At 45.4% G+C, this 22,293-nt stretch overlaps 4 protein-coding genes across 8 annotated transcripts in view; 1 reads left to right on the forward strand and 3 right to left on the reverse strand.

Annotated features, from left to right (window-relative positions):
- The window catches only part of bcl2b (BCL2 apoptosis regulator b), a 28,313-nt gene extending 23,559 nt beyond the window's left edge, over positions 1–4,754 (reverse strand). Inside the window, exon 1 of the mRNA XM_030362644.1 lies at positions 3,572–4,754. Coding sequence (XP_030218504.1) covers positions 3,572–4,192 — 621 coding nt within the window. The 5' untranslated portion in view covers positions 4,193–4,754. The remainder of the gene's footprint in view (positions 1–3,571) is intronic.
- Positions 4,755–5,513: 759 nt separating this feature from the next.
- kdsr (3-ketodihydrosphingosine reductase) lies at positions 5,514–13,013 on the reverse strand. The gene is made up of 10 exons (XM_030362640.1): positions 12,578–13,013; positions 11,975–12,064; positions 11,339–11,395; positions 11,158–11,223; positions 10,964–11,059; positions 10,657–10,848; positions 10,384–10,467; positions 10,131–10,214; positions 9,026–9,127; positions 5,514–8,208 (listed from the first exon to the last, which is right to left on the reverse strand). The coding sequence occupies exons 1-10, from the start codon at positions 12,761–12,763 to the stop codon at positions 8,089–8,091; spliced, it is 1,077 nt and encodes a 358-aa protein (XP_030218500.1). The 5' UTR covers positions 12,764–13,013; the 3' UTR covers positions 5,514–8,088.
- A 185-nt stretch (positions 13,014–13,198) lies between these two features.
- Positions 13,199–20,527, reverse strand: vps4b (vacuolar protein sorting 4 homolog B). Of its 3 annotated transcripts, XM_030362628.1 has the most exons (14): positions 20,373–20,527; positions 19,569–19,680; positions 19,141–19,238; positions 17,732–17,843; positions 17,378–17,528; positions 17,116–17,174; positions 16,787–16,906; positions 16,530–16,686; positions 16,290–16,438; positions 15,356–15,437; positions 15,048–15,267; positions 14,797–14,937; positions 14,560–14,698; positions 13,199–14,005 (listed from the first exon to the last, which is right to left on the reverse strand). In XM_030362628.1, exons 1-13 carry the CDS (start codon positions 20,391–20,393, stop codon positions 14,597–14,599), a joined length of 1,524 nt encoding a protein of 507 aa, XP_030218488.1. In that variant the 5' UTR covers positions 20,394–20,527; the 3' UTR covers positions 13,199–14,005; positions 14,560–14,596. The 3 variants fall into 3 exon arrangements, with proteins under 3 accessions (XP_030218488.1, XP_030218487.1, XP_030218489.1); XM_030362627.1 differs by having other exon boundaries at positions 13,199–14,698; XM_030362629.1 differs by lacking the exons at positions 19,141–19,238; positions 19,569–19,680; positions 20,373–20,527 and adding an exon at positions 18,671–18,920 and having other exon boundaries at positions 13,199–14,698.
- A 590-nt stretch (positions 20,528–21,117) lies between these two features.
- Positions 21,118–22,293, forward strand: part of LOC115548179 (laminin subunit alpha-3) — a 76,826-nt gene continuing 75,650 nt past the window's right edge. The window contains exon 1 of one of the 3 annotated variants that reach the window (XM_030362612.1): positions 21,118–21,851. In XM_030362612.1, the coding sequence (XP_030218472.1) occupies positions 21,597–21,851 (255 nt within the window). In that variant the 5' untranslated portion in view covers positions 21,118–21,596. The remainder of the gene's footprint in view (positions 21,852–22,293) is intronic. The other 2 variants (XM_030362611.1, XM_030362610.1) reach the window with 2 other exon arrangements.

The following is a 22,293-nucleotide window of genomic DNA, read 5'->3' on the forward strand; positions in this document are numbered from 1 at the left end:
ACATGGAGATTAATGACTTCCGCACTGTCCCAGATCCACCCCGCCGCCGCCGCCGCCACGGCACGGGGGGGGGGGGGCCCGGGCGCAGACAGATGCCCACAGCGCCATAGTAACACCCGGAGGTCCCGCCCACTCCAGCGCCCCATTGGGTTTATGAGGTGTCCGTACGGGCCCGGGGCCCATGCAGCTATCCAATGTCTAGGCCGTGTGTGTGTGTGTGTGTGTGTGTGTGTGTGTGTGTGTGTGTGTGTGTGTGTGTGTGTGTGTGTGTGTGTGTGTGTGTGTGTGTGTGTGTGTGTGTGTGTGTGTGTGTGTGTGTGTGTGTGTGTGTGTGTGTGTGGCAAACGCACACACATGTGAACATATGCAATCACACGTGTGCACATATACACAGAAAGCAATAGAAAGACACACACACACACACACAGCTGAAAGCACACCTGTCCTGAAACAGGGGCGTGTCTAGGGGGCCACCTAGAAGGGAGCCACATTCTTCAGTTCACCTGATACAGGGCGCCCTCAGTTCTTCAGAGGGAAGCCTTCTCTCAAGGTCTCGATCAAAGCTAGCACAGGTGTGTTGAGTCAGGCTCCCTTTGTCCCTCTCTCCCCCAACGCCCCCTCTCCCCCTGTCATTATTTAATTATACACAAAAGCCGGCGTGCATAGAAGGCCACACTATCATCACCCAGCAAGAATAACAAATAACAAAGAAGCCCAGTGATGCTATATGAGGGTGATGCTGTGACAGCTGTGAGACCACGCCCCCCTCCCCCCCCCCCCCCCCTTTCCCGCAGGACGTCTCATGGTCCTCCGCCGTGAACAACATCCCGCCTGAGGTCAGGTGTTCCCGTCAGGTGTGTGTCAGAGCTCCGGTCACCACCTCCAGTTCCGGCCAATCAGCTGGTGTTTACCGAAGGAACCCGCAAATAAACATAGGTGCGCCGCAGTCGCGCGTGGCGGCGGACGCAGACATAACACGTCGTCCGTGTGCAATGCAATAACTTCCAGCCACAGTCCTCCCCCTGGCCCCATCTCTCAAGTGCGCCGTTGTCTTTCAGAGGGGAGAGGAGGGTTGCATGTGTACAGGCGGGGACGGCGCGATGAGAGGGTCGAGGGCTGTGGTGTTTAAGGAGGCTCGGGTAATTACAGCTGAATGGGAGCTGTTTCAAAATCAAGGAGATAAATACACACACCCACCTACACACACACACACACAGACGCATGAACACACACTCGCACCTACACACAGACGCATGAACACACACACACACACACACACACACACACACACACACACACACACACACACACACACACACACACACACACACACACACACACACACACACAGACGCATGGATGCACACACATACACACAGATGGATAATCGCACACACCTGCACACACCTGCACACAGACGCATAAACACAAACGCACACAGATGAAAAAACGCACACCCGCCTACACACATAACGGCCGTTGGGTTATTTCCACACGGGAAGCTTACTTTAAAATAAAGGTGTATTTATACTACTGGTAATGCCTAGACTCAACAACGTCAAGCTCTCCTGTTTTGGGCTCTGATTGTAGGGACAGCGGGTTCCTGGATAAAGCCCAGTTTCCACTCTGCAGTCACATGTCAATACGCTACCATTAGACTCACCAGCCTCCGCCCCTGTTGTTACAGCGGATTGAAACAACAGATAGTTACACAACGCATACGTTGAGACACACAATTTCTGTGTGAGCAAATACTACAATATATATACTATATATAATGTGTGTGTGTGTGTGTGTGTGTGTGTGTCAGTTTATGTCAAATATTGCATCACTTGACCCGTCAACGTAGTCCATGGATAGTGGTGTTGGCAAAAAAAGACAAAGGAAGATACGTAGGCTATGGTCACCTCCATACATTGACCCAGCAATTCCTCCCAAAAAAACACTGAAGATGGCCCATTATGATAGGACGGACGCCCCTGCCTGTAATCCCCTGGATTAAGCGGCTCTGCTGGGATGTATATGGCCAGGGACATAAGGATCCAGCCGTCTCCAACCAGCTGGAAAACACCCACCAAAGTGACCTACATTGAACAGCGGGGCCGAGGTGGTGGTGTCCTAGCCAGCCACCAGCCGCTGTCTGCACCCCCCCCCCCCCCCCATGACAACAGACCGGTGATCGCCGCCCTACAGGCAGACACAGAGGAAGGAGTATAGTGCTGCATGCTCGAATTCAAACACAGGCCACGGAATTAGAATTAGCTCCGTTCTCTTTTTCCGGGGGTCCCTGACTCTCTTCCTCCCTCCCTCCCTCCCTCCCCGCCCTCCTCTCCCTCTACCCCCCCCCCCCTACACACACAGGCACTCTGTTGACTGCCTTTGATATGTGGCACAACCTGCCCCCCTCCAGGGCCAGGGCAGACTCAAGGGGAATGTTAAACGCTCCTTCCCCATTTGGAGTTGAACTACGTGATATTAATCATTGATTAGGCCCCGGATCACCTCCTCCTGGCTAAATAATCCAGCAGCGCAAACGTTATGTTCTCATTAAGGCGCTCTTCTGCCAATTAAGAGGCACATTTTGTGGCAGTTTGCCTTTTAATAGCTGCCATGGCTTAAAGCACAGGGCTTCTGTCTTACACCAATTAGAGGAAAGTAGGAAATCTTAGATGAAAATGTAAAGTCTTAAAGAGGGCCATCGACATCTGTGTGTGTGTGTGTGTGTGTGTGTGTGTGTGTGTGTGTGTGTGTGTGTGTGTGTGTGTGTGTGTGTGTGTGTGTGTGTGTGTGTGTGTGTGTGTGTGTGTGTGTGTGTGAGAGGGAAAGAGTGATTGTGAGTGTGTGTGTCTGAGAGATTGTGTGTGTGTGTGTGTGTGTGAGAGAGAGAGAGAGACTTTGATTGTGCGTGCGTGTGTCTATCTGAGAGATTCTGTGTTTGATTTTCTGTGTGTGTGTATGTATGTGTGCATGTGTGTGCGTCTGTGCATATGTGTGTGTGAGAGAGACAAGTGTCAGAGCGATTGTGTGTGTGAGTCGGGTTGTGGGGGTGTGGGTGTGTGTGTCTGGGTAGGTAAGCACCAACTGTCAGAATACTTGACGTTTTCGGGGACCTGTCCAGCCGTGCCCGGGGGGCCTGAGCACATTATTGTTTTTTTTTGTCGCCTGACGAGTGTCTAACCTAGCGCTATAATAATAGTCAGGCTGAGAATATTGAGCAGCTTTCTCAGCCAATCGGGTATCGGGATCCGGGATAGAAATAGTATAACATTTCCTGCACCCCCAAGATCACTTTTGGGCTATTGTTCCAGGGATAATGGAGCAACCGAGCAAGACAGCTGCTGGGCTCTGACATAGACCGAAGGGGCGGGATGACTGCGGAAAAAAACGTAGGGAGGTGTGACAGAGTAGAGGACGCCCTATTGGTCCGCTGCGTTTGACAGACAGCCCCAACAACATACCAGCTATCGGTGCAGTTCGGTTTCGCATGTTCTGCTATCACCTTCTTCTGTGCGTGCTAGGACAATAACGGGGGGAATAACGTATGTTGAACCGTTAAACATTTATGACCTACCCATCCCCCGTTGTCCTGGATCCAGTTGTTCAGATGCCCGTTCATGTACTCAGTCATCCACTCGGCGATGTGCTCCACTTGCGCCACCATCTCCTCCTCCTGGCCGCCGGCGCACTCCACGCACACTGTACCCCCGAACTCGAAAAATGCGATGATCCGGCCCCAGTTCACGCCGTCCCTGAACAGCTCGTCGATCACCTCCCTGAACCGCCTCTGCGCCGTAGTCGACGTGAGGTACAGCTGGTGCGACATCTCGGTGAAGTCCGCCTGGTAGAGTCTCTCGAGTTCGTCCCCCGCCTCGCGCAGCACCCGGTGGGTCGCCGCGCGCGGGTCCCCGTGGCGGGCCGTGATCCGCTTGGAAAGACGGGGGATGCTCTCCGGCCCGGTGTTGGCGTCGTTGTCGTCCCCCACTTCTCCTCGACATCGTTTCACCAAAGTCGGTGGAGGAGCGATGATCGACCTATTATTCCCCACTTCTTCTTCCTCCACCTCCTCCTCTTCTTCTTCTTCTTCCTCTTCTTGAACGGCTGCAGCGTCCTCGAATTCCCACATATACCCCTGCTTGGACAGTTTATGGAAAATGTACTTTTGCACGATATCGCGGTTGCACACGTTCGCCATCGCAGTTGGAATTTGGCACTTGGTGCACAGAGGAAATCGTTAAATGACACGCACCATGGACGCCTTCTGGTCCGATATAGTGTGCATATGCATAATACAGAAAACTATGTTACATGTATAAATGATGCATGTGTGTATCCTCCACCAAGATGTGTCCGGGCGATGCGCAAGCCTTGCTCGAGAACAAACACAAACCTCTTAAAAGTCCAACAATGCTGTACGTGGGTTTGGACCGCTCCATGCAATCCTCATGTTTCCCAAGCGCCTTTTTGGGTGAGCGTCGATCCTCCTTTTGCACACAAATCCAACATACGGAAGAGAGGAATGGGAACGAGTATCCTATGCCTCTGCACCACCTCTGTTAAAAGATCTGTTGGAAAAACATCCCGAGTTAGCACATGCACCGCGAAGAACAACCGCCATACCACCGCGACCCACTGTTCGTTTCCGCAGCTTTCACGCACAACAAGCCACGAAACTGTGAATCCGACCAGACAAGGTCGCTCGGTCGCTCTCTGCTGCTCTGCTCCCTGCCCACTGCCGAGGAGTGGTTTTGCGCTCTCCAGTGATGTAGTTAATACGTCATCACCAGCCTCCGTAATTCATTGAGCGTGCGCTGATCTATACATAAGAAGAGGAAAAACCACCGCTTCAAACATTGAGCGTTATTTGTTTGTCATGTAATGCAGAATCAAGATGGCAACGGCATTCACAGGGAAAAAAAATGACAATTAAACGGGGGCCAAGGGAAAACGATTTGCGCAGTGTTTGGAGAGACTGCTTCAACCCAGCACTGGAGCGGAGATGATGTCCCGAGTCATATGGCTGCTGAGACAGCTGGCTAACACAATTACGCTGTTATGCATTAATGTATGGGCATGAATGGATATTAAGTAGACTACCACACAAACATATTTTTGCATTCGGTAGCCTGCCATCTGTAGATGGTGATTGTGAGGGGACACACAGAGCTAAGATCCCAGCCTTGAGCACATCTAAGAATACCGCTGCCCTGGATGATCCCCCCTCATGGAAGATTAAAGTGCCTCCAAACAGAATACTTTACAGCCTCCTACCATCTCAATTCCTCAAAACAAGGCCAGATGTCAAATTAGGTAGTGGAGCGAAAATGTTTCTAGGGAATGACTGAAGCCCTTTCTACGATTGAGTATAAAAAAAATACATATAGAAGAATAGGCCTATACAACTTGGAGTTTTGATCATAAGTTATGGCCTCACACATGTGCTCAATAATAATTGTATAAATGAACAGAAACCATTTGGTTTCAGGATTGGAAAAAGAATACCACTCAGACAGGTGTTATTTTTTCAAACAGTTATTTATTCATTTGACCATGTACGAAAATAAGACAGATTCATTCGACTGCTCACATTTTCTTTCGATGGCACACAAGGTGAAAATCAAAAACAATCGTGACAAGGCAAAAGGAATGAAAGCCCAGAACATAAATTAACTCAAGACACAAAGCGCATTAAGACTTTCAGATGCAATACGTGTAAACTCTTAAATAATCCCAATCCAAAGCAAGTCATCGAAGACACCGTTACATACGAGGGACAACAGCATAAGCAGCGGAACAAAAATGTAATAAGCACATACATCACCTCGTTTCAACATGTGTGTGTACAGGGCAGATTTGCATAGCTTGAACGTGTTAAAACGACAGGTTTAACACCTGTCGCTACATGTTCTACAAAGAAGATGCTACATGTAGATCAGAAGAGGGATCCCCCTGAAAGCAAACCCTGAACGTGAATGAAAAGCGTTTCAGTACAGGCTTGCACGAACAGTGAAGCAACGTCCAATGAGAAGTTCATCATCATATGAGTCATGCATTCTCACTTTCATATCTTGGCTTTCCCTAAGGCTTTAATCTAGATGCATTGTAATCCAAAATTGGAGCTGATAAGATATGTAAAACAAGCACTACTGCCAAATGCGGGGAAATGTATTACACAAAAGTGTGATAAACTGGTCCAAAGGACAGGTGAGTTAGACCAAGGTATTCTGCAGTCAGCTTCTTGCCTTCAACTAAGACTTGCCTGATAAACGCACGCCTGGTATCTGACTGGATCCTGACAACAATAGCTCCCCACTGCATTAGCAAACTAAACTTCTAGATAAGATTGCAGGCGGCGCAGATACGTCGAAAACAATGAAAGGCAAATAATCGCAGTGTCCACAGAAATTACCTTGACACGTTTCGTCATTTGAATATTAGGAGTGTTGTTGAAAAAAATATTTGAACTATCTTTTTTGTATGCTTAGTTTGTAAAGTAGTCTCTTCATGGATAAAAGGAAGACGTATATACCCTTCCCGCGCCCCCCACATCAAATAAACTTTTTTTTTTTAAAGGCTTGAAAGACATCAAAAGTTTACTGACAGTCGTAAGGAATCGTCAGAACAAGGGTATCTCCCTTGTTAAAAAGAAAGGAAAAAACCCTGCCAGACGCCAGATTTGCATTTCCATAAAACTATACTCTGGTTCCCTCTATAGGACTAAAGGGGACATTGCTCGATCCAGCAAGACCCGTCCCATTTAAGCTTGCCCTGACATACGGACCCCCATCAAAGTATTACTTTGATCCCAAGATATCCTAGATGGGATTACATATGTTCACACGTACAGCGGATACGACTAATCTCATACATCTCATTTAGCGCAGTGAAAGGAAACGAGACTTGAACGTACATTTCGTGCCTGAATTTCGCTGTATTGTGAACCTTCAACTCAGCACCTTCATAACCTTATGCTTCCACACATAGCTTTTCTTGGAAATAAAAAAAAAACGATTTGGGTTTAGGTTCAAAGTTTCTTAGTCTGAATTTACTCAAATGCCATGTTGGATATTCCCTCCATGAGGAACCAGAGCACAAACACATCCACATGCTGAACATCAAAAAACAGCAGTTACCCATTTCCAGAAGAAAGTTACGGCTTTGTGTTAGCGGTCCAAAGCTGGAGTCATTTTATATTGATCTCCAATGAACGCTACTCTATCACACACTTATTATTAAATTAACGCAGTATTTTAGACCGTATATCCCAGGTTTGGGATTACTGATAGTCAATCAAACACAAATCTTACAACAGTGCACACAGGCGGAGCTTTGACCTGCAAAGACTTCATGTTACAGGACAAGTCGATGGTCATTGAGCGATGATTATCCAGTAGAGGAAAGCAACGTGTACAGTAGTAAGAGTGGAACAAACAAGAGTGGCCCTTCTGAGTTCCACTTGCTCACTTGTATGAAGGGATTTCACACCCAGAGTGTCAGTCGCTGACAAGGCCTACTTAACACGAGGTGGAGAGTGTGTGTGGGCCTGCCTTCACCACCACCACCACCACCACCACCCACTTCAATAAGGCTGCTCCAACACCACAGAAGCATTTGCACTCACATTGAACCGAAAAGTCACTGGAATGCTTTGGAGAGGATTTAAGTCTACAGTATAGTAAATTATACAATGGCGGGCTTACAGATGGAACACATGAGTCATCGTGCTGTCCCATCTGATCAGCTGATCTCTCACTTCTCTTCACACTCGGGACTGTGCTGTGCAATCCTTTTCGTGTGGAGGAAGGATGGCAATGGAAGGAAACTGGGCTGGGGGGTGAGGGTATGGGTGAGGCGGTGAGGATGTGGGGGAGGATAGGGGTGAGGAAAGGGGGCAGGGGGTGAGAATAGGGACGAGTGGGCCGAGTATAGAGTTGAGGATAGGGACAGGCGATGAGGATAGTGTCAGTCGGGTGAAGGACTTCAGCTGTGCCTGGTCAGAAATAGTGTGGATGTCCAGTAAGGTAGATAAGCTCTGGTTACGCCGACGACAATATGAAATGTATGGTTGGTTTTGCCCACGTTGCCAGCTCCTTACTCCCTCTTGTCGGCCGCCTTGGCCCGCTCCCGCTGGATCATGCAGCGGCGCACGATGCTATCGAAGCTGCACAGGTAGAAGAGCGCGATGGTCCGGAACAGCCCCATGGTCACGATCTGCACGGGGGGGGGGGGGGGGGGGGGGGGGGAGTGGGGGTCAAACCAAGGTCCTAAACATCCTTCTTCACCCATAGTGCCGCCTATTTTTCACGGATTTCCGTTCGTGAGAAACGCGTTTCTATGCGATCAACAGGAAACCCGAGCTTTATCGCCCCATTGGTTTCCTATTAGGCGTGTCTGGCTGCTTCATGTGTGTCGGCTTGACAACACCTGCCGCTTCGTGGCCAATGCACTCTGAAGATTTGCAACTAAGAAGATTTCCACCAAGACGGGAGAACGGTGTAACGCGGGCCAGAACCTTAGCCTTTTATCTAAAGTAATGAAATCCCGTGGACGTCGGAATCACCAACTCTTCACGCTAGGGCTGCACGATTATTGCCAAAATGATTATCGCGATTATTTTGATCGATATTGATATCACGATTATTTACCACGATTATTCATTGAAACAAAAATCTTTCGAATTTCCACCACCCCCTAGTGGTAGGAGCTTCACACTGTGCTCAGTGGCAAATTGCTGCCAGGCCACGCCATGGACCCACGCAGTCGCAGACAGGTGTACAGGGAGCGCTTGGTTTGCTTTGCAGCGGAGGTAGAGCGTATACTGCATGGGCGGGGCTAGTTCCTTTTTTGGTTCTCTTTTTTTTGCGGATGCATTACTTCAAAGAAATATCGCGAAAACATCGCGAGAACACTACGTGTCATCGTGGGACGCCAATATCGTCATCGCGATAAAAATTCGATATATTGTGCAGCCCTACTTCACGCCGCCACACCCACATACATCGACCGTCTGCCGTTCGGCGGGACGTACCTGCTGGAGGCCCTCTGTGATGGAGGTGACGGGGGACATCCCGCAGGTCAGGGCCGAGAGCATGTATCCGTCTGGGCCCACGGAGCTGTTGAAGTTCCCCTGCTGTGGGACGAGGGGAACCAAGGACACGGAGTTAGGACGAGAGAACCCCCACCCGCAAACCCATGAGGGAAATAAGTAGGGATGGGCGTGAGGAATCGATTACTCGAGTACTCCTCGTTACATATGAACTCGGTTGGTGGACAGGCAAACTCGAGTTTGCATATACACACACAAAAAAAGTTTGTGTGTGTATTTGTGCCCCGCATGCCGTGGGCACAAAGCAAATGAAATGTATCAAATTTCAGTGTGGCGCGTGCCGTGCCGTGTGCAGGCACGGCAGAATTCAAAAAGTAAAGAGATTGCGGTTAAAGCAAAGCACAGCGAAGAATTGAAATACTTTACAGAAATAGGAGATCAGAAGGTGAAATGTAAAATATGCCAATCGAGCTACCAGAGTACTACAAGTACTATGTGGTAACATATGCTCCTGAAACACAACGACGAGTTCGGGAAAGCAGACCCGCAGCAACCAAGTGTGTCGGCTATTTTCACCGCCGCAAGGCGCAGCTGTAATCCCGGCCGTGTAGAGAAGACCACAACGCGGAGTATTTTTTTTGTCCATTTGCTGCCATTTTATTTGCAGCTTTAAATTATTTGCAATGGTTAGGCTACTGGTTTCGTTTTTGTTTACTTTAAACCGTTACAGGCCTTGGTTTGACGTGGTTTAAATTGTGAGACGCATATTTATTTTTGTAAGGAAAATGTGTTTTGAACGTTTGCAAAAATAAATACTCTGATAACTCTGACTGTTTTGATTGAGAATAAGCATTACATGTTTGGTTGGTAATATTGCCGTTCATCATTAGGCCTATTCCTGCTGCAGATGCATTGCATTCTAAAAATAGATTAGATTAAACGATCACTCGAGTTTGGAATTTAATAGTCGTGCCCATCCCTAAAATATATATATCAAATATATATATCCATATCCCATCCCTAGAAATAAGTGATGCCTTTAAAAAGGTCTTTGTTGTTGGGCAGGGGAGGGATCAGCCTATTTTACCACGGTGTCCTTCACGAAGATCTTGGCCACTTGGTCCGGCTGACAAACCGCGGCCGTCTCGGAGATCAGCCTGGTCTCCAAAGGCTAGGAGAGAACATAATACATACGTTGCTTAGAGAAAAACCCTGGGTTGACTGGTTTTTTTATCTTTTGAAAAAATGTATGTTGACTGAAGCTAATTGTGGCAATGACTACATCATGAGGAAGAGATGATATTTGAAGGGTTACTTCTGTTTTCAAAGTGGCCCTTTACCTTTGTTTTATTCTCCTCCACGAATCCTGGTGTGTCCGTGTCTGGGGGGTAGGCCACGGTCACGTAGATGTTGTAAGGCTTCATCTGCAGAGCAGAAATCCAACCAATCAGCCCCTCTATCAATCAAACCTCTGCAGCTTTCAGCCCCACCACTCTTGAGCTAGATTCATTAAACACATGATGCTCCCGGTGACTTCCAGGGGGTTTCCCGTGGAAATTAATAACGGCCTTTGTGGGCATATTGTTACGCAGGACGGCTGTCCCTGAACCCACCTCCATCTGCAGGGACTCTGCCAGACCGCGGAGGGCGAATTTAGACGGGGAGTAGGCAGTGTAGCCAAACAGGCCGATCTGTCCGGCCTGAGAGGAGACAAACATGATGCGGCCCATCCGGCGCTCCTTCATGGTGGTGATGACCGCCCGGGTGGGATACACGCTGCCCAGAAAGTTGACCTCCATCATCTTCTGTTAGGGACCAGAGGGCCGTGTTAGACAGGGGCTTTGTACAAAGATGTATATCGTATCAGACAGAGGCATCCCGGGTTAACAGAGTAGTTTAGCTCCGTTGTTAGCGACTTACTTTGAAGCGATCCATATCCACCTCCTCAAACTTTCCCGCTATGGATGTTCCGGCACAGTTCACCAGCATATCCACAGGGCCTAGCTTTTCTTGGGCCTGTGCAGCGCCAAAATCACACACACACACACATTTATCACCACATGCCGTTACAGAGCAACGGAATGGGTCTTTGTTAAGAAATATAGATTAAATACCTGTTTTATCACACTCTCCACTTGACCATAATCACTGGAGACGTCCACTGATATGCAGAGCACCACCTGAAAGTAGAAGGATTATGGTAAATAAAAAGGACATTTACCAAAGTCTGGAAAATACGGCCTGTATAAAACAAAAGCACTTATGTGGGTTAAAACAAAAAACAATGCCACATACCTGTTTGTCATTGATAGCACATTTCTCCACCTCTTTCTTCGCAAGAACCAGTTTAGTCTGTGGGTGAAATGTGGGTCATATTGCACGTAGAGTGATCATTAGAGTTCAACTCGGTTTGAACCCTGCAGATAGCAATAGTAAAAGGTTCAATCTCCAAGGCAAATGCCTGCATATCCAATATTCCAGACAAAAAAATGCAAATTGCAGTAGGCCTATATGCAAATATTTAAAAAAAGATCACCAACTAAGCATACAAAACAGATAGTTCAAATATTTTTTCCACGATACCCTAATATTCAAATGACGAAACGTGTGAAGGAAATTTCTGTGGGCATTAAAATTATTGTCTGCGATTATTTGCCTTTCATTGTTTTCTACGTACCTGCACCACCTGCTATCTTATCTAGAAGTTTAGTTTGCTAAGGTGTGCTTGTATAAGCTTTTCAAACATTGCATTTATCCGGGAAAATATTCACTTTTTTTACTTTGGTCTATTGATTGAGCTTAAATATTTAAAAAAGTCAAAATAAAGATTTCAATCTTTGTAGTTCAACTTGCAGGAACAAACTGATATCCACCACACTAGACAGCACAATGTGTATAAGTGGCGTCACTGCATCCTTGAAATGTGCTGACCTCGTCTCGGGCCACCAATGTGATGAAGGCTCCCTGCCTGTAGCATTCCATAGCGATGGACTTCCCAATCCCACTCGATCCTCCAGTTACCTGTACATCAAATCAGTGTTTAGATGTGGCTCACAGGAAATATCCGAATGTGGCATATGGTTGTGGTTTAATAGGAGTTTAATTTATCTACACATAGCCTACCTAACTAACGGTAATACATTTGAACGCCTTCCCTCTGGCTTGCCTTCTCTTTGGAGCCTTTATCATTGTTTAGTTATCTACGCCCTACTACATGTGGGCAAATATATATAGTGCTATATAAAGATTGATCTTAAATGCATCACACATTATTAAATTATAACAACATTGTTAGATGCAGAGAATCCTAATTGTGTGGGCGTGTCATGAAATGACAGCTTGCTTTAAACAGCAGAGGTAAACAATCTTGCAAGGGCTGAACATTTTACATTTGTCCACAAAAATTGTTTTCGCATTTATAAGTCGTCCTTGAGGAAAGGTGCGTCTTTAAAAACGAATGTAAACGCAGAAACAACCAATAATTTGGCTAGGCTAGGCTACGTAACGCTAGCATCTTGATTCAGACAAACTTACCACGACATGGGCCCCGTTGAGTTTAAAAGGTTTGGGGCTAATAAGAGGCGATATCATGTAAAGGAGCAACACAAAGGCAACGATGAAGGCAGCGATGACAAGAAGCATCACGAATGGCAGAAGGAGCCACCAGGAATTGAAAAAGAACCAATCTGTGATCGATGAGCTCAACTCTTCTGAGGACATGGGTGAGTCCGCAGTCGTTAGCTTAATGGCTAACCAGAAAACGGAATCTGGGGGGGGGGTTGTATTGTAGGAGTCAAGAGACGGCCGTCCGTTTTAGGCGTTACGAAACCGAACTCTCGGAGGAGGAGTTAGGGCTCCGTAATAATTGATCGTGATGAACCTTCGCTCTGTACGAAAAAGCCCACTCTGCATAAACCAAAACAAATCCAACTCCACTTTGAAAGGATGCAACACAGATTCCGGGTAGCTGTAGTTTTTTAACCTCTAAAATGGTCTTGATGCATGCCTGGTTTGATTATACAACGACCACAATTCCCAGAATGCAACTCTACTTCCGCATCCGACCAAAGTAGGATAAGGCAGGATCTCACGTGGCAGGTTTATATAATGAGTAAATATTTTATGTAACAATTTACAAACAAAACAAACAAAAAGTTCAGTATATTTGGATGGTTTTTATTTTATTTACATTTTATGTAAAAGAAAGAGAATAACTGATGCCTGGCTGACCTTTTACAAAAAGAAAAGGCTTACACATTTGTCCTATCTAAGAACAGCACTTTACAGTAACTCAGAGATGTTCCCTACCAACATTCAGAAGGACAAACTTTTTGTATTCTGAACACCGTAAGAGTTAAGAGTAGAAGTATTCAAACTATATGAGTTTACACAAAATGTGCAGGTAATATACATTTCTTAGCAGTGGTGGCAAACGCACCCAAAGTTTATAGCAATATGTCATCCAATTGCAAAACTCAACCAAAGGAAAAAACAACATCTTGCAACTGGTTTGGAAGGCACACGGTGCACAGCTTCCTGCCAGAGGGCCTCATGTGCCTTACGCTTGGAGCTGCAGTTCAATGTGGATCATGAATATGGTGGGGAAGTCTTCAGTCTATGACGCAATGTATAATTGAACCAAAGTGGCATCTTTTCCTTCAGCACAAACCATTGCTTGTATATTAAAAAAAGGCTTTTATGTTATTATGGAGGATATTCAGGAAAGTGATGTAGGGTCATGCAATGGTGTGAACATGTGTATGTTGTAGAATAAGCAGAGGACCAAAACGCACATTTGTTGTTGTTGAAGTCTGGCAGCTACAGTGATCCAGCGTTAGAATCAAAACGAGATACAAAGATTTGTCAGGGAGAAATCCATGGAGAAATGAATCTGAATTGGCCCAAATGCAGCTCCAATCCTGAGTTTCAGTCTGTCACAATTCCATACGTCCACTGCACAGTCTGGGAAAAAAAACAACTATATTCAAACCACTCAAATATATAACTCTAGAAACACGGTGGCATCCAACTTGGAAGTCATTTCCTTAAGCCCAAGAGTTATTTGATAAAAGCTTTTATACAAAATAGGAGCAAAAAAGGGATTTATTTAGTGAGGAGGACTTGAACCCATAACATGTACCTTAGTCCTTTGAAATAAATAATGACGATCAGAATACCAAGACTTCCTTGCTCACAAGTTATTAGTGTTCTGATCGTCAGACATATCCTGCTGAAAAGTACTTATATCAGAGGATATTTCGGCACACCTTGGAGAAACCAAAAGTGTGCTATTTAAAGTACTTATTTATTTATTTGAGTCGGCTCAGCTGCTACACCACGGTCAATTAAGTCTTGAGCCCCTTTTTGGGACAACTGGTGACATGAAAGAGACCCATGTCCTCCAAATATGTGACATAACCCTCATGTGACAGACAGCTAGGACTGGTGGAAGGCGGGCAGGGGGGAGATGGGGTATAGTGTCATAACTGGAGAGTAATAACTTTTCAGAATTATACTTTTTTTGCTTTGGTTTTCATCAGTGAAACATCCTATTCAGCCTTCCTGTCCAAAGTCCTCTGTGAATTTCCGCAGTTTGTCCAGGTCTTGATCGTTAACCGTGGGCTTTGTGTTGGCGAGTGACCTCAGCATGTCCGACTAGAAGAAAGACAAAAAGAAGGCAGTCATGTAATTGAGTGTAATGTAAATGTATCAACTGTACATTTAACCATGAGGTAAGCTTGCACCACCCTTACCGAGCAAACAATTGGCTCCATGAGCTTTTCCCCGGGAACGTCCATCCATGTCAATTCAATGGCATTAGGATCCCCCGGTGAGCAAGGGGTCAGCAGGTCGTCGACCATAATGTTGGGGTTATCTCTTGACGGCCCCCGTGCCTAACCAACATCAGACATAAGCAGGAGACACAAAGCAGAGTGGAGTGAGTCTACTACCGTGTACAGGGGCCAAACGAAGGAAAACCGTTACGTTTATAACCAGGGCGCACCTTTTTGAAGTGGGTCGCCGACTGGACCTTTCGGACCGGCTGCATGAGGGCGTCTCTGACGATGACACTGATATCCGCCCCCGAGTAGCCTTCTGTCTTTTTCCCCAGAGTAACAAAGTCGGATTCGGAGAGGCTGTTTGGGGTGGCGCCCAGGTGAAGCTTGAACATGAAGGACCGGGCATGCTCCTCGGGCAGAGGAATGTAGATCCTCTTCTCAAATCTGCAGGGTTGGACCGGTTCGACATGGGTTACAGGGAGCACAGGAGGACAGCGGCTTGGTTTTGAAGGTGCTCAATGAGAATGCATACCTTCTTCTGATGGCAGAATCCAAAGTCCATGGGATGTTTGTGGCTCCAAGTACCAGCACTCCTTCGTTGTCGTTTCCCACTCCTGTAAATCAAGAAAATCCATAGCAGAGTTTTTACATGTCCCTGCAAGCCTGTATAGGACTCAAGAGGGGGTTACCTCATTGGTTCGATCTACAGGCTTAAATGTCGAGGCCATGAGCTCATTGGATACGTTGCAATTGTGTAAAACAAATTCACTCAAGCATTGAAAAGGATGTTCTGCAATGCAACAGAGCAGAAAATGATGTGCCCTTGTTTATGTATTTCTTTTTGTGAGGTGTACTCCATTGGCTGTTGTCTGGCTCTGAGTTCATGGTAGCTGCCCAATTAGGTAATGTTCAAGTCTCTCAGGGAACAAATCGTGCCAGACATGAGTGAAGTCTGCATTGCTGCTTTTGGATGACCTTTTTTTTTTGCGTTGGACATAAGTACCTTATTGAAAAATCATGCCAAACACACTTCTGATTTCATTGGCTTTTCTTTGGTCGGCAAACTTTTTTTTGGCATCCTGGTTTTATAAGCACATTTTAAATACAGCTATCCAGATTCTTCATTGTCTATTGGTTTCCGTCTTGAAAATGGATATTAGATTGATTGATTCAATACAAGGAGCGATATAATTTCATTAGCATTTCCACTTAGCGCTTACTATGGTGATGTCATGATATTACAACTTCATTGTTATCCGTTATTACCTACATTTACCTACCTTACCTACTTCTGCTGGTAGGGAACTAAAAGCAATGCTACTGAATCCAGGGTAATTACATAAGCCATTCAGTGGGCAAATTGGTCCATAGCGTCTCTTACAATGCATTTTTAGCATGGGTACCCCATGCAAAAACACAGTAATGTAGGACTGACGTGAATAAAGGCAAACGGCTTGCTATTATACCTTGCATCTGCACCAGGAACTCTGTCTTGATGCGGCGAGCCGCCTCACTCTCGTTCTCACTTCTGGAGCCGCAGAGGGAGTCGATCTCGTCGATGAAGATGATGGAAGGCCTGTGCTCCCTAGCCAGGGTGAACAGGTTCTTCACCAGCCTGGGAAGGCAAGGAAGAAGACATGCCACTTGTTGAGATGTTCCATAGTAAACGACACGCCGTTTACTTTAGTGAGATCACCCCTCCTCACTTTTCGCTCTCTCCCAGCCATTTGGACACCAGGTCGGACGAGGAGATGGAGAAGAAGGTGGAGTTGTTGGCCTCTGTTGCTACGGCTTTAGCCAGGTAGGACTTTCCCGTACCTGGGGGTCCGAAGAGCAGGATCCCCCTCCACGGTGTTCTCTTCCCTGTGAAGGCAAGCATGGGTCTTGAAGATCGCTAACGTGATGTTTACAAGCACGTGGCCCACATGGCCTTTTCCTTTAAGGAAGTGGTGGAATGGAATACCTGTGAATAGATGTGGGAATTTAATGGGTAGGATGACAGCCTCTTTCAGTGCTTCCTTTGCTCCCTCCAAGCCAGCGACGTCGTTCCACATGATGTTGGGCTTCTCCATGACAATTGCACCTTTGAGAAATAACAGGTTGATTTGTGTTCAATCTCACATGACCATTTCAAAGGAATTATATAAAATGATATAATTTGCTAGATGAAGCCCTTGTCCCCCTGGGCTTCATCTAGCAAAATAATATGTAAACAAAAAGTTAAGATGGAAGGGTGCATTTTTTAATTAACATATTATTAAGGAAAGTGAAACTATTGCCACCACCACAAACCTGAGAGTTGGTTCTGAAACTTCTTTTTCTCTGGATCATCGCCTTCATCACTTTCATTTCTGGACACACAAATGAACATATGTTACACATACACAGCCCGTTGCATGAAAAAATATATTTTATTGCTTAATCAGGTCGTCAAACACTAGCCACTTTAATCAGAAGTGACTCACAGTAACTTCAAATACACGTCATCTAAGAGCAGGTATGCCGACATTGGGGATCAAACCATCCCCCTTTCAAATTCCATGACACTACTCACCCTTTGTCCTCTGACTGTGATTCTTTGACAGGCTTTGCAGGAGGAGCCTTCTCCTTCTTCTTGAGGTACTCTTTGAGTTTCTCTGCCCTGTCAAGGTATTCCGCACATTTCGCCCGGATGCTCTGCTTAGCCTTGTCCCCCTGGGCTTCATCTAGCAAAATAATATGTAAACAAAAAGTTAAGATGGAAGGGTGCATTTTTTAATTAACATATTATTAATTATGTTGGCAGGGGGGAAACTTGTACTTCTTTGTATGATCTAGGCAGTACACTTTTTCCATTTAAACTGTTATAATACATTGCTTGTAAGTTTTAAAAAAAGGGGAAGTTAATTTTCTGTAGAAACATACTTACACTTAACTACATGCAGAAAGTACTGAACAGCGTGTTGATACAGACGCAAAGCCTCTTCATAGTTTTTATCCTTGTCCTCCTGGGCTGCCTTACCGGCAAGATCGATGGCTTTCTGTAGTACAAAAGGAGCGATGATTAGGAGAGCGTTCAATTTGCATTAGGGTTATAACTGTGAAAGCAAAACAACATAACAACCAGGTGAGAGATGGTCTCAGAACGTAACAGTAACTCGATAACGGAGGCAAGCTTTAATATTGACGACCACCAGCTCTTAGGATCTGGCACCCAACCCCAAATCATCCTATGTGTGGTGGGAGTCACACCTGCGTGACGGCACTTGACACTAAAATGAGTGGCCGGGGAGAACTTGAACAGCAGAGGTAGTGTATCGTAATTTGTATAACTTCCCTTTGACGATTAGTTTAACTTACGAACTTGGCACAAAATCAAAAATGCACATGAGCCGTGTTCTGGGTTACTAAACAACTCCTGCAACAAGCATGACCCATGAACAAGGCTTCTGGATGGATCAAAGGCTGGAGGGCTCCGATGATCGAAGGAACATACGCCGAGCCACACAACCAATAAGTCACATGTGTAGGGAGGATCTATCGCGTACAGTGTACAAAACATCACCACACGCCCCTTTCTTTAATGGAAGACATCGATACTCGTCGAAAACAAGCCAAGCCGCTATACTGCGTTGTCAGTGGCAAAGTCAGACGGCTCAGTGATCAGGTATTGAGACTGAAACAGCCCTTATCATCACGGGATCGAGCCGACATTCATCCAATAAAAAGGCAATAAAAAGGTCGTGTTCTGTCGTTCTCGTGGTTAAAGTTCCAAAGCGGTACCATGTACGCAGGCTACTGTTGTTTTTTGCCTGGCGCAGTAACCGTTAGCTCACTGAGCTAGCCGAGGTTTAGCTCTTCCACTTACCTGTAAATTGTTGTTGGCAGCCATAAGGGCTGTCTACTGTCCCCCCGGTCGGAACAAAGGTAATAGTGCAAATACGCCGACCAATCCGTGTGGGTTTTTTCTAGTCCTGTCACCTCACACGACGGCGATGCTTCAACTTATTTTCTATCTCGGTGATCGCCGAAGAATAATAAGGCAAACCGCTGACTTCCGCATTGAGAAGCCAGAGACTCTCGGGGTTGGTGGATTCTGTTGTGCACACAAACGCGCGCACGTAACGCAGATACGTCAAGACGCAGCCGCCGTCATCGACCAGGGAGTGTTGGTCAATGAGTTATGAGTTACCACCGCTTACATTGCATGAGGATCAGCAGCTACTCATTTTTCAGAATGCAACACCTGGCAAATCATGTATTCATCACTGTTGAACGTTTTACATGCCATCCCATAATGCAGCCTTTATTTATTAGTTTGTTGGTTTGTCTATTAACCTTCTTTTTGTCTAGGTAGTCCTGAAGTTCATCCACTCGGTCCAGGTACTGTTTACATTTGTCTCTGATCGTTTGGTTGTCCTCTTTACCTTGGGGTCCTGATAGAAATTGGAGAATATATGGTAACTTACTCAACAATTGAACATACTGTTATAGTGATAGAAGGAACATGAATTATTTTCCAACTACAAAGGTAGGCCTAAGATAAATATTACTGTATACAAATCAATGCATGACACACTTTGTGTACGTGTGTGTGTGTGTGTGTGTGTGTGTGTGTGTGTGTGTGTGTGTGTGTGCGTGCGTGTGCGTGTGTGACTGTGTGTGTGTGTGTGTGTGTGTGTGTGTGTGTGTTTGTGTGCGCACGCGTAAGGCCGGCGAGAGGTTATTATGACATAGACACTTTCCCCAGGCATCCATTCACGTACGTTTCAGTATGTGCAAAAAGTACTTGACCGCATGCTGGTAGGAGCGGATCGCTTCTTCATAGTTTCCATCCAGGTCTTCTTGTGAAGCCTTTTGAGCCAGTGCTATGGCTTTCTGGAAACAGACATATTAGTTAATTTGTTACGTAGCAACACAATGTTTATAAAGTATCAAGGCCTATATATTCATTCGTCCCCTGCATTGTTACATAGTCTACTCATGTAAAACTGACCGTACCCATCCAAATGTACATGACCAATGGAAGGAAATTATGATTCAATGTGATAATAACTCTATTACCGCTTGTGATTGGCAGATGGGCGTGTCATTATGATTATTGTCTGATGACTTGGCTTTATGACACCGCTCTATTCCCTTTTCTTAGGTAGTTTTAGTTATAGGTTAGTTTTACGGTGTATAACCAACGCAAAACGCATAACAACAATACGCTAGCTCACTGGGAATTTCATTAATGGTTTTCTCACTCTGACTCAAAAGTCACTTTTGCGTTAATATTACCGCCAGGCTATGAACACAACGTAACATTAACATCACATTTACCTGAAAGTTGAGTGCATTATGAAAAATAGCCTCAGGTCTTCCATTAATTAAGGATTATAACAACTCAAGCAAGTGTCCTATTTCGAAATGTAACACTCACTGCCTATCAGTTTCTATTTGTCATGCTCCTCAAAATCCCCACACAACGACAACAACCATAGGACAATACAACCAACGACTAACTTAGGATAATAGTTTTAAAGTTAACAATAGCCTACACACGTTATCCAAGATAGGTACTTTACCTGTCGGTTTGAGGGATCCATGCGGAATCTAGCTGGGGCATCGGTCTCACAACCAGTTTAGCCTGAACGAAAGTATCTTGCTGTCCCCGTGATGTTTATTATTTAGTTCCTGGTTCTCCGAGTCACTTCGGTGCTAGGCTACTCGGGTGCTGGATGATGCCAACAGGAATGTTAACTATGCCGGGCACAGAACCACCCGTATGAGCCACGGCAACAAAGTTAAAAAGTATGTCACTGGGGTTAGGTCAATTAATGTGTGTTTTTCTAATAAACAAATGTCTCTTCTTAAAAAAGTGGTTATTTGATCGTGATTATATAATGAGAAACATCATAGTGTAAATTAAGAAATGAGATTAAACAATATGCCAGTATAGGATGAAATGTTTTATTTATTTCTTGTCTCCGAACGCAAAGAGATGTTTTTTTAAAGTGACACCCAAGAATTCATGTCTCAGTGAGCGCGGACTGTCGAGATTTGTCCAATAGATGTCGCGCCAGGATCACTGTTGCAAGCTTTGGGCTTTGCCTTCATAATGAACTTAATTAATTTATCGTGTGATTATTATCATCATTTTCAATATGATAATGGCGATGATTATGAAACCGATTGTTGTTATTATTTAGATAGTAGTTAGTTATTAAGTTATTACCAACGCATGGTCTACTTCCTGGCGGCCGTCGAGAGGAGAGCTATGATAAACCAGGTATTTTCAAAGGGCAGTGACGATGGAGGCCAATGATAATTCTCTTTAAATGAACAAATGTCCGATTTTATATAAATTACTTTCAGAAATCATACGAAGAGCAGAGTGAGTCTTTATCTAATCTTTAATTTGCTCATCGTATACAGTAGACCAGACCTTTGGCCTCTGTTGCCAACGCATTATTCCTCGCGTCGAGCTCATTCACGGTCGGCTACGTGACACCTGACACCTCTGTGCAACGCACACGCACACACGCACACGCAGGCTGGCACACCGAGTTTGGCCGAAAGAAAAGGCGCCGAGTTAACTCAATAGGAAACATGTTATCGAAAGTGAACGGCCACGAACCAGTAGTACAGTGTCGGTTTAAAAGTATCATTCCAAACGACGCACTTGCATGCCCACCTCGCCCAGCGGATCTGAACAGAGCTGTGTAGCGCTCCCTCCTCTGTCCGCGGGAACCATAGATGACAAGCTCAGAGCTGCCTGCAGCATCTAGCGCGGGTTCCAGAAGCGGACCATGGCGAGACGGATGGAAGTTTACCTCTTATTTTTTATCCTTTTCACATCGTTTTGCCGCCACGCAAACGGACAAGTGAGCCTTAACGAGATAACAGGATTTAGTTTGAGTCCACCTTATTTCAACCTTGCCCAGGGTTCAGATATTTCCGCCACCGCCACTTGCGGACAGGATGATTCTGGGAGCCCGAGATCTGATTTATATTGTAAACTTGTCGGAGGACACAACACTGGATTCAATGTTCAAAATATTCAGGTGAGATGATTCAACCTATCTTCGACTTTCTCAGTTCCAGAGTTATCACTCTGTTATCAAGAGTTATTAATCAGTGGGAATCATATATATTTTTTTTAATATTTTTTTTATATTCAATTCATTCTGCTACTTCAGACACTATTTAGTTCAATGTGCCGGTATGTGGTTCATGCTGTCCTAATTTACCCATATTAGTACAAATGTGTACACCTGCCTGCCAACAATTGGAGTCTATGTCGTCTGTCGAAAAGTGGGTTTGAACTTTTTCAGGCTCCAGATTTTCTTCATGGTATTACATTTTTATTACCTTGTATGAATGTTTTATCATGCATTTACAGCCACTAATTCATTTGGCATAGGTTAATTGTTTTATCAACTCTGTAAATGCCTGCAGAGGTGCAGTTGAGTCAATCCAGTGGACTCAACTGCACCTCTTACTCCG

This window comes from Gadus morhua, chromosome 8 (assembly GCF_902167405.1).
Source record: "Gadus morhua chromosome 8, gadMor3.0, whole genome shotgun sequence".
Classification (NCBI taxonomy): domain Eukaryota; kingdom Metazoa; phylum Chordata; class Actinopteri; order Gadiformes; family Gadidae; genus Gadus; species Gadus morhua.

What these genes read in the sequence shown, in the direction of transcription:
- kdsr (XM_030362640.1), bottom strand. Translation starts at nt 12,763, where the DNA reads ATGTCCTCAGAAGAGTTGAGCTCATCGATCACAGATTGGTTCTTTTTC. An exon ending in GTGCTATCAATGACAAACAG is followed by an intron (nt 11,224 to 11,338) that starts GTATGTGGCATT and finishes TTCTACTTTCAG; the next exon opens with GTGGTGCTCTGCATATCAGT. An exon ending in CAGAGTCCCTGCAGATGGAG is followed by an intron (nt 10,468 to 10,656) that starts GTGGGTTCAGGG and finishes TCTGCTCTGCAG; the next exon opens with ATGAAGCCTTACAACATCTA.
- vps4b (XM_030362628.1), bottom strand. Translation starts at nt 20,393, where the DNA reads ATGGATCCCTCAAACCGACAG. An exon ending in CTTTTTGCACATACTGAAAC is followed by an intron (nt 19,239 to 19,568) that starts GTACGTGAATGG and finishes AATTTCTATCAG; the next exon opens with GACCCCAAGGTAAAGAGGAC. An exon ending in GTTTCAGAACCAACTCTCAG is followed by an intron (nt 16,907 to 17,115) that starts GTTTGTGGTGGT and finishes TATTTCTCAAAG; the next exon opens with GTGCAATTGTCATGGAGAAG.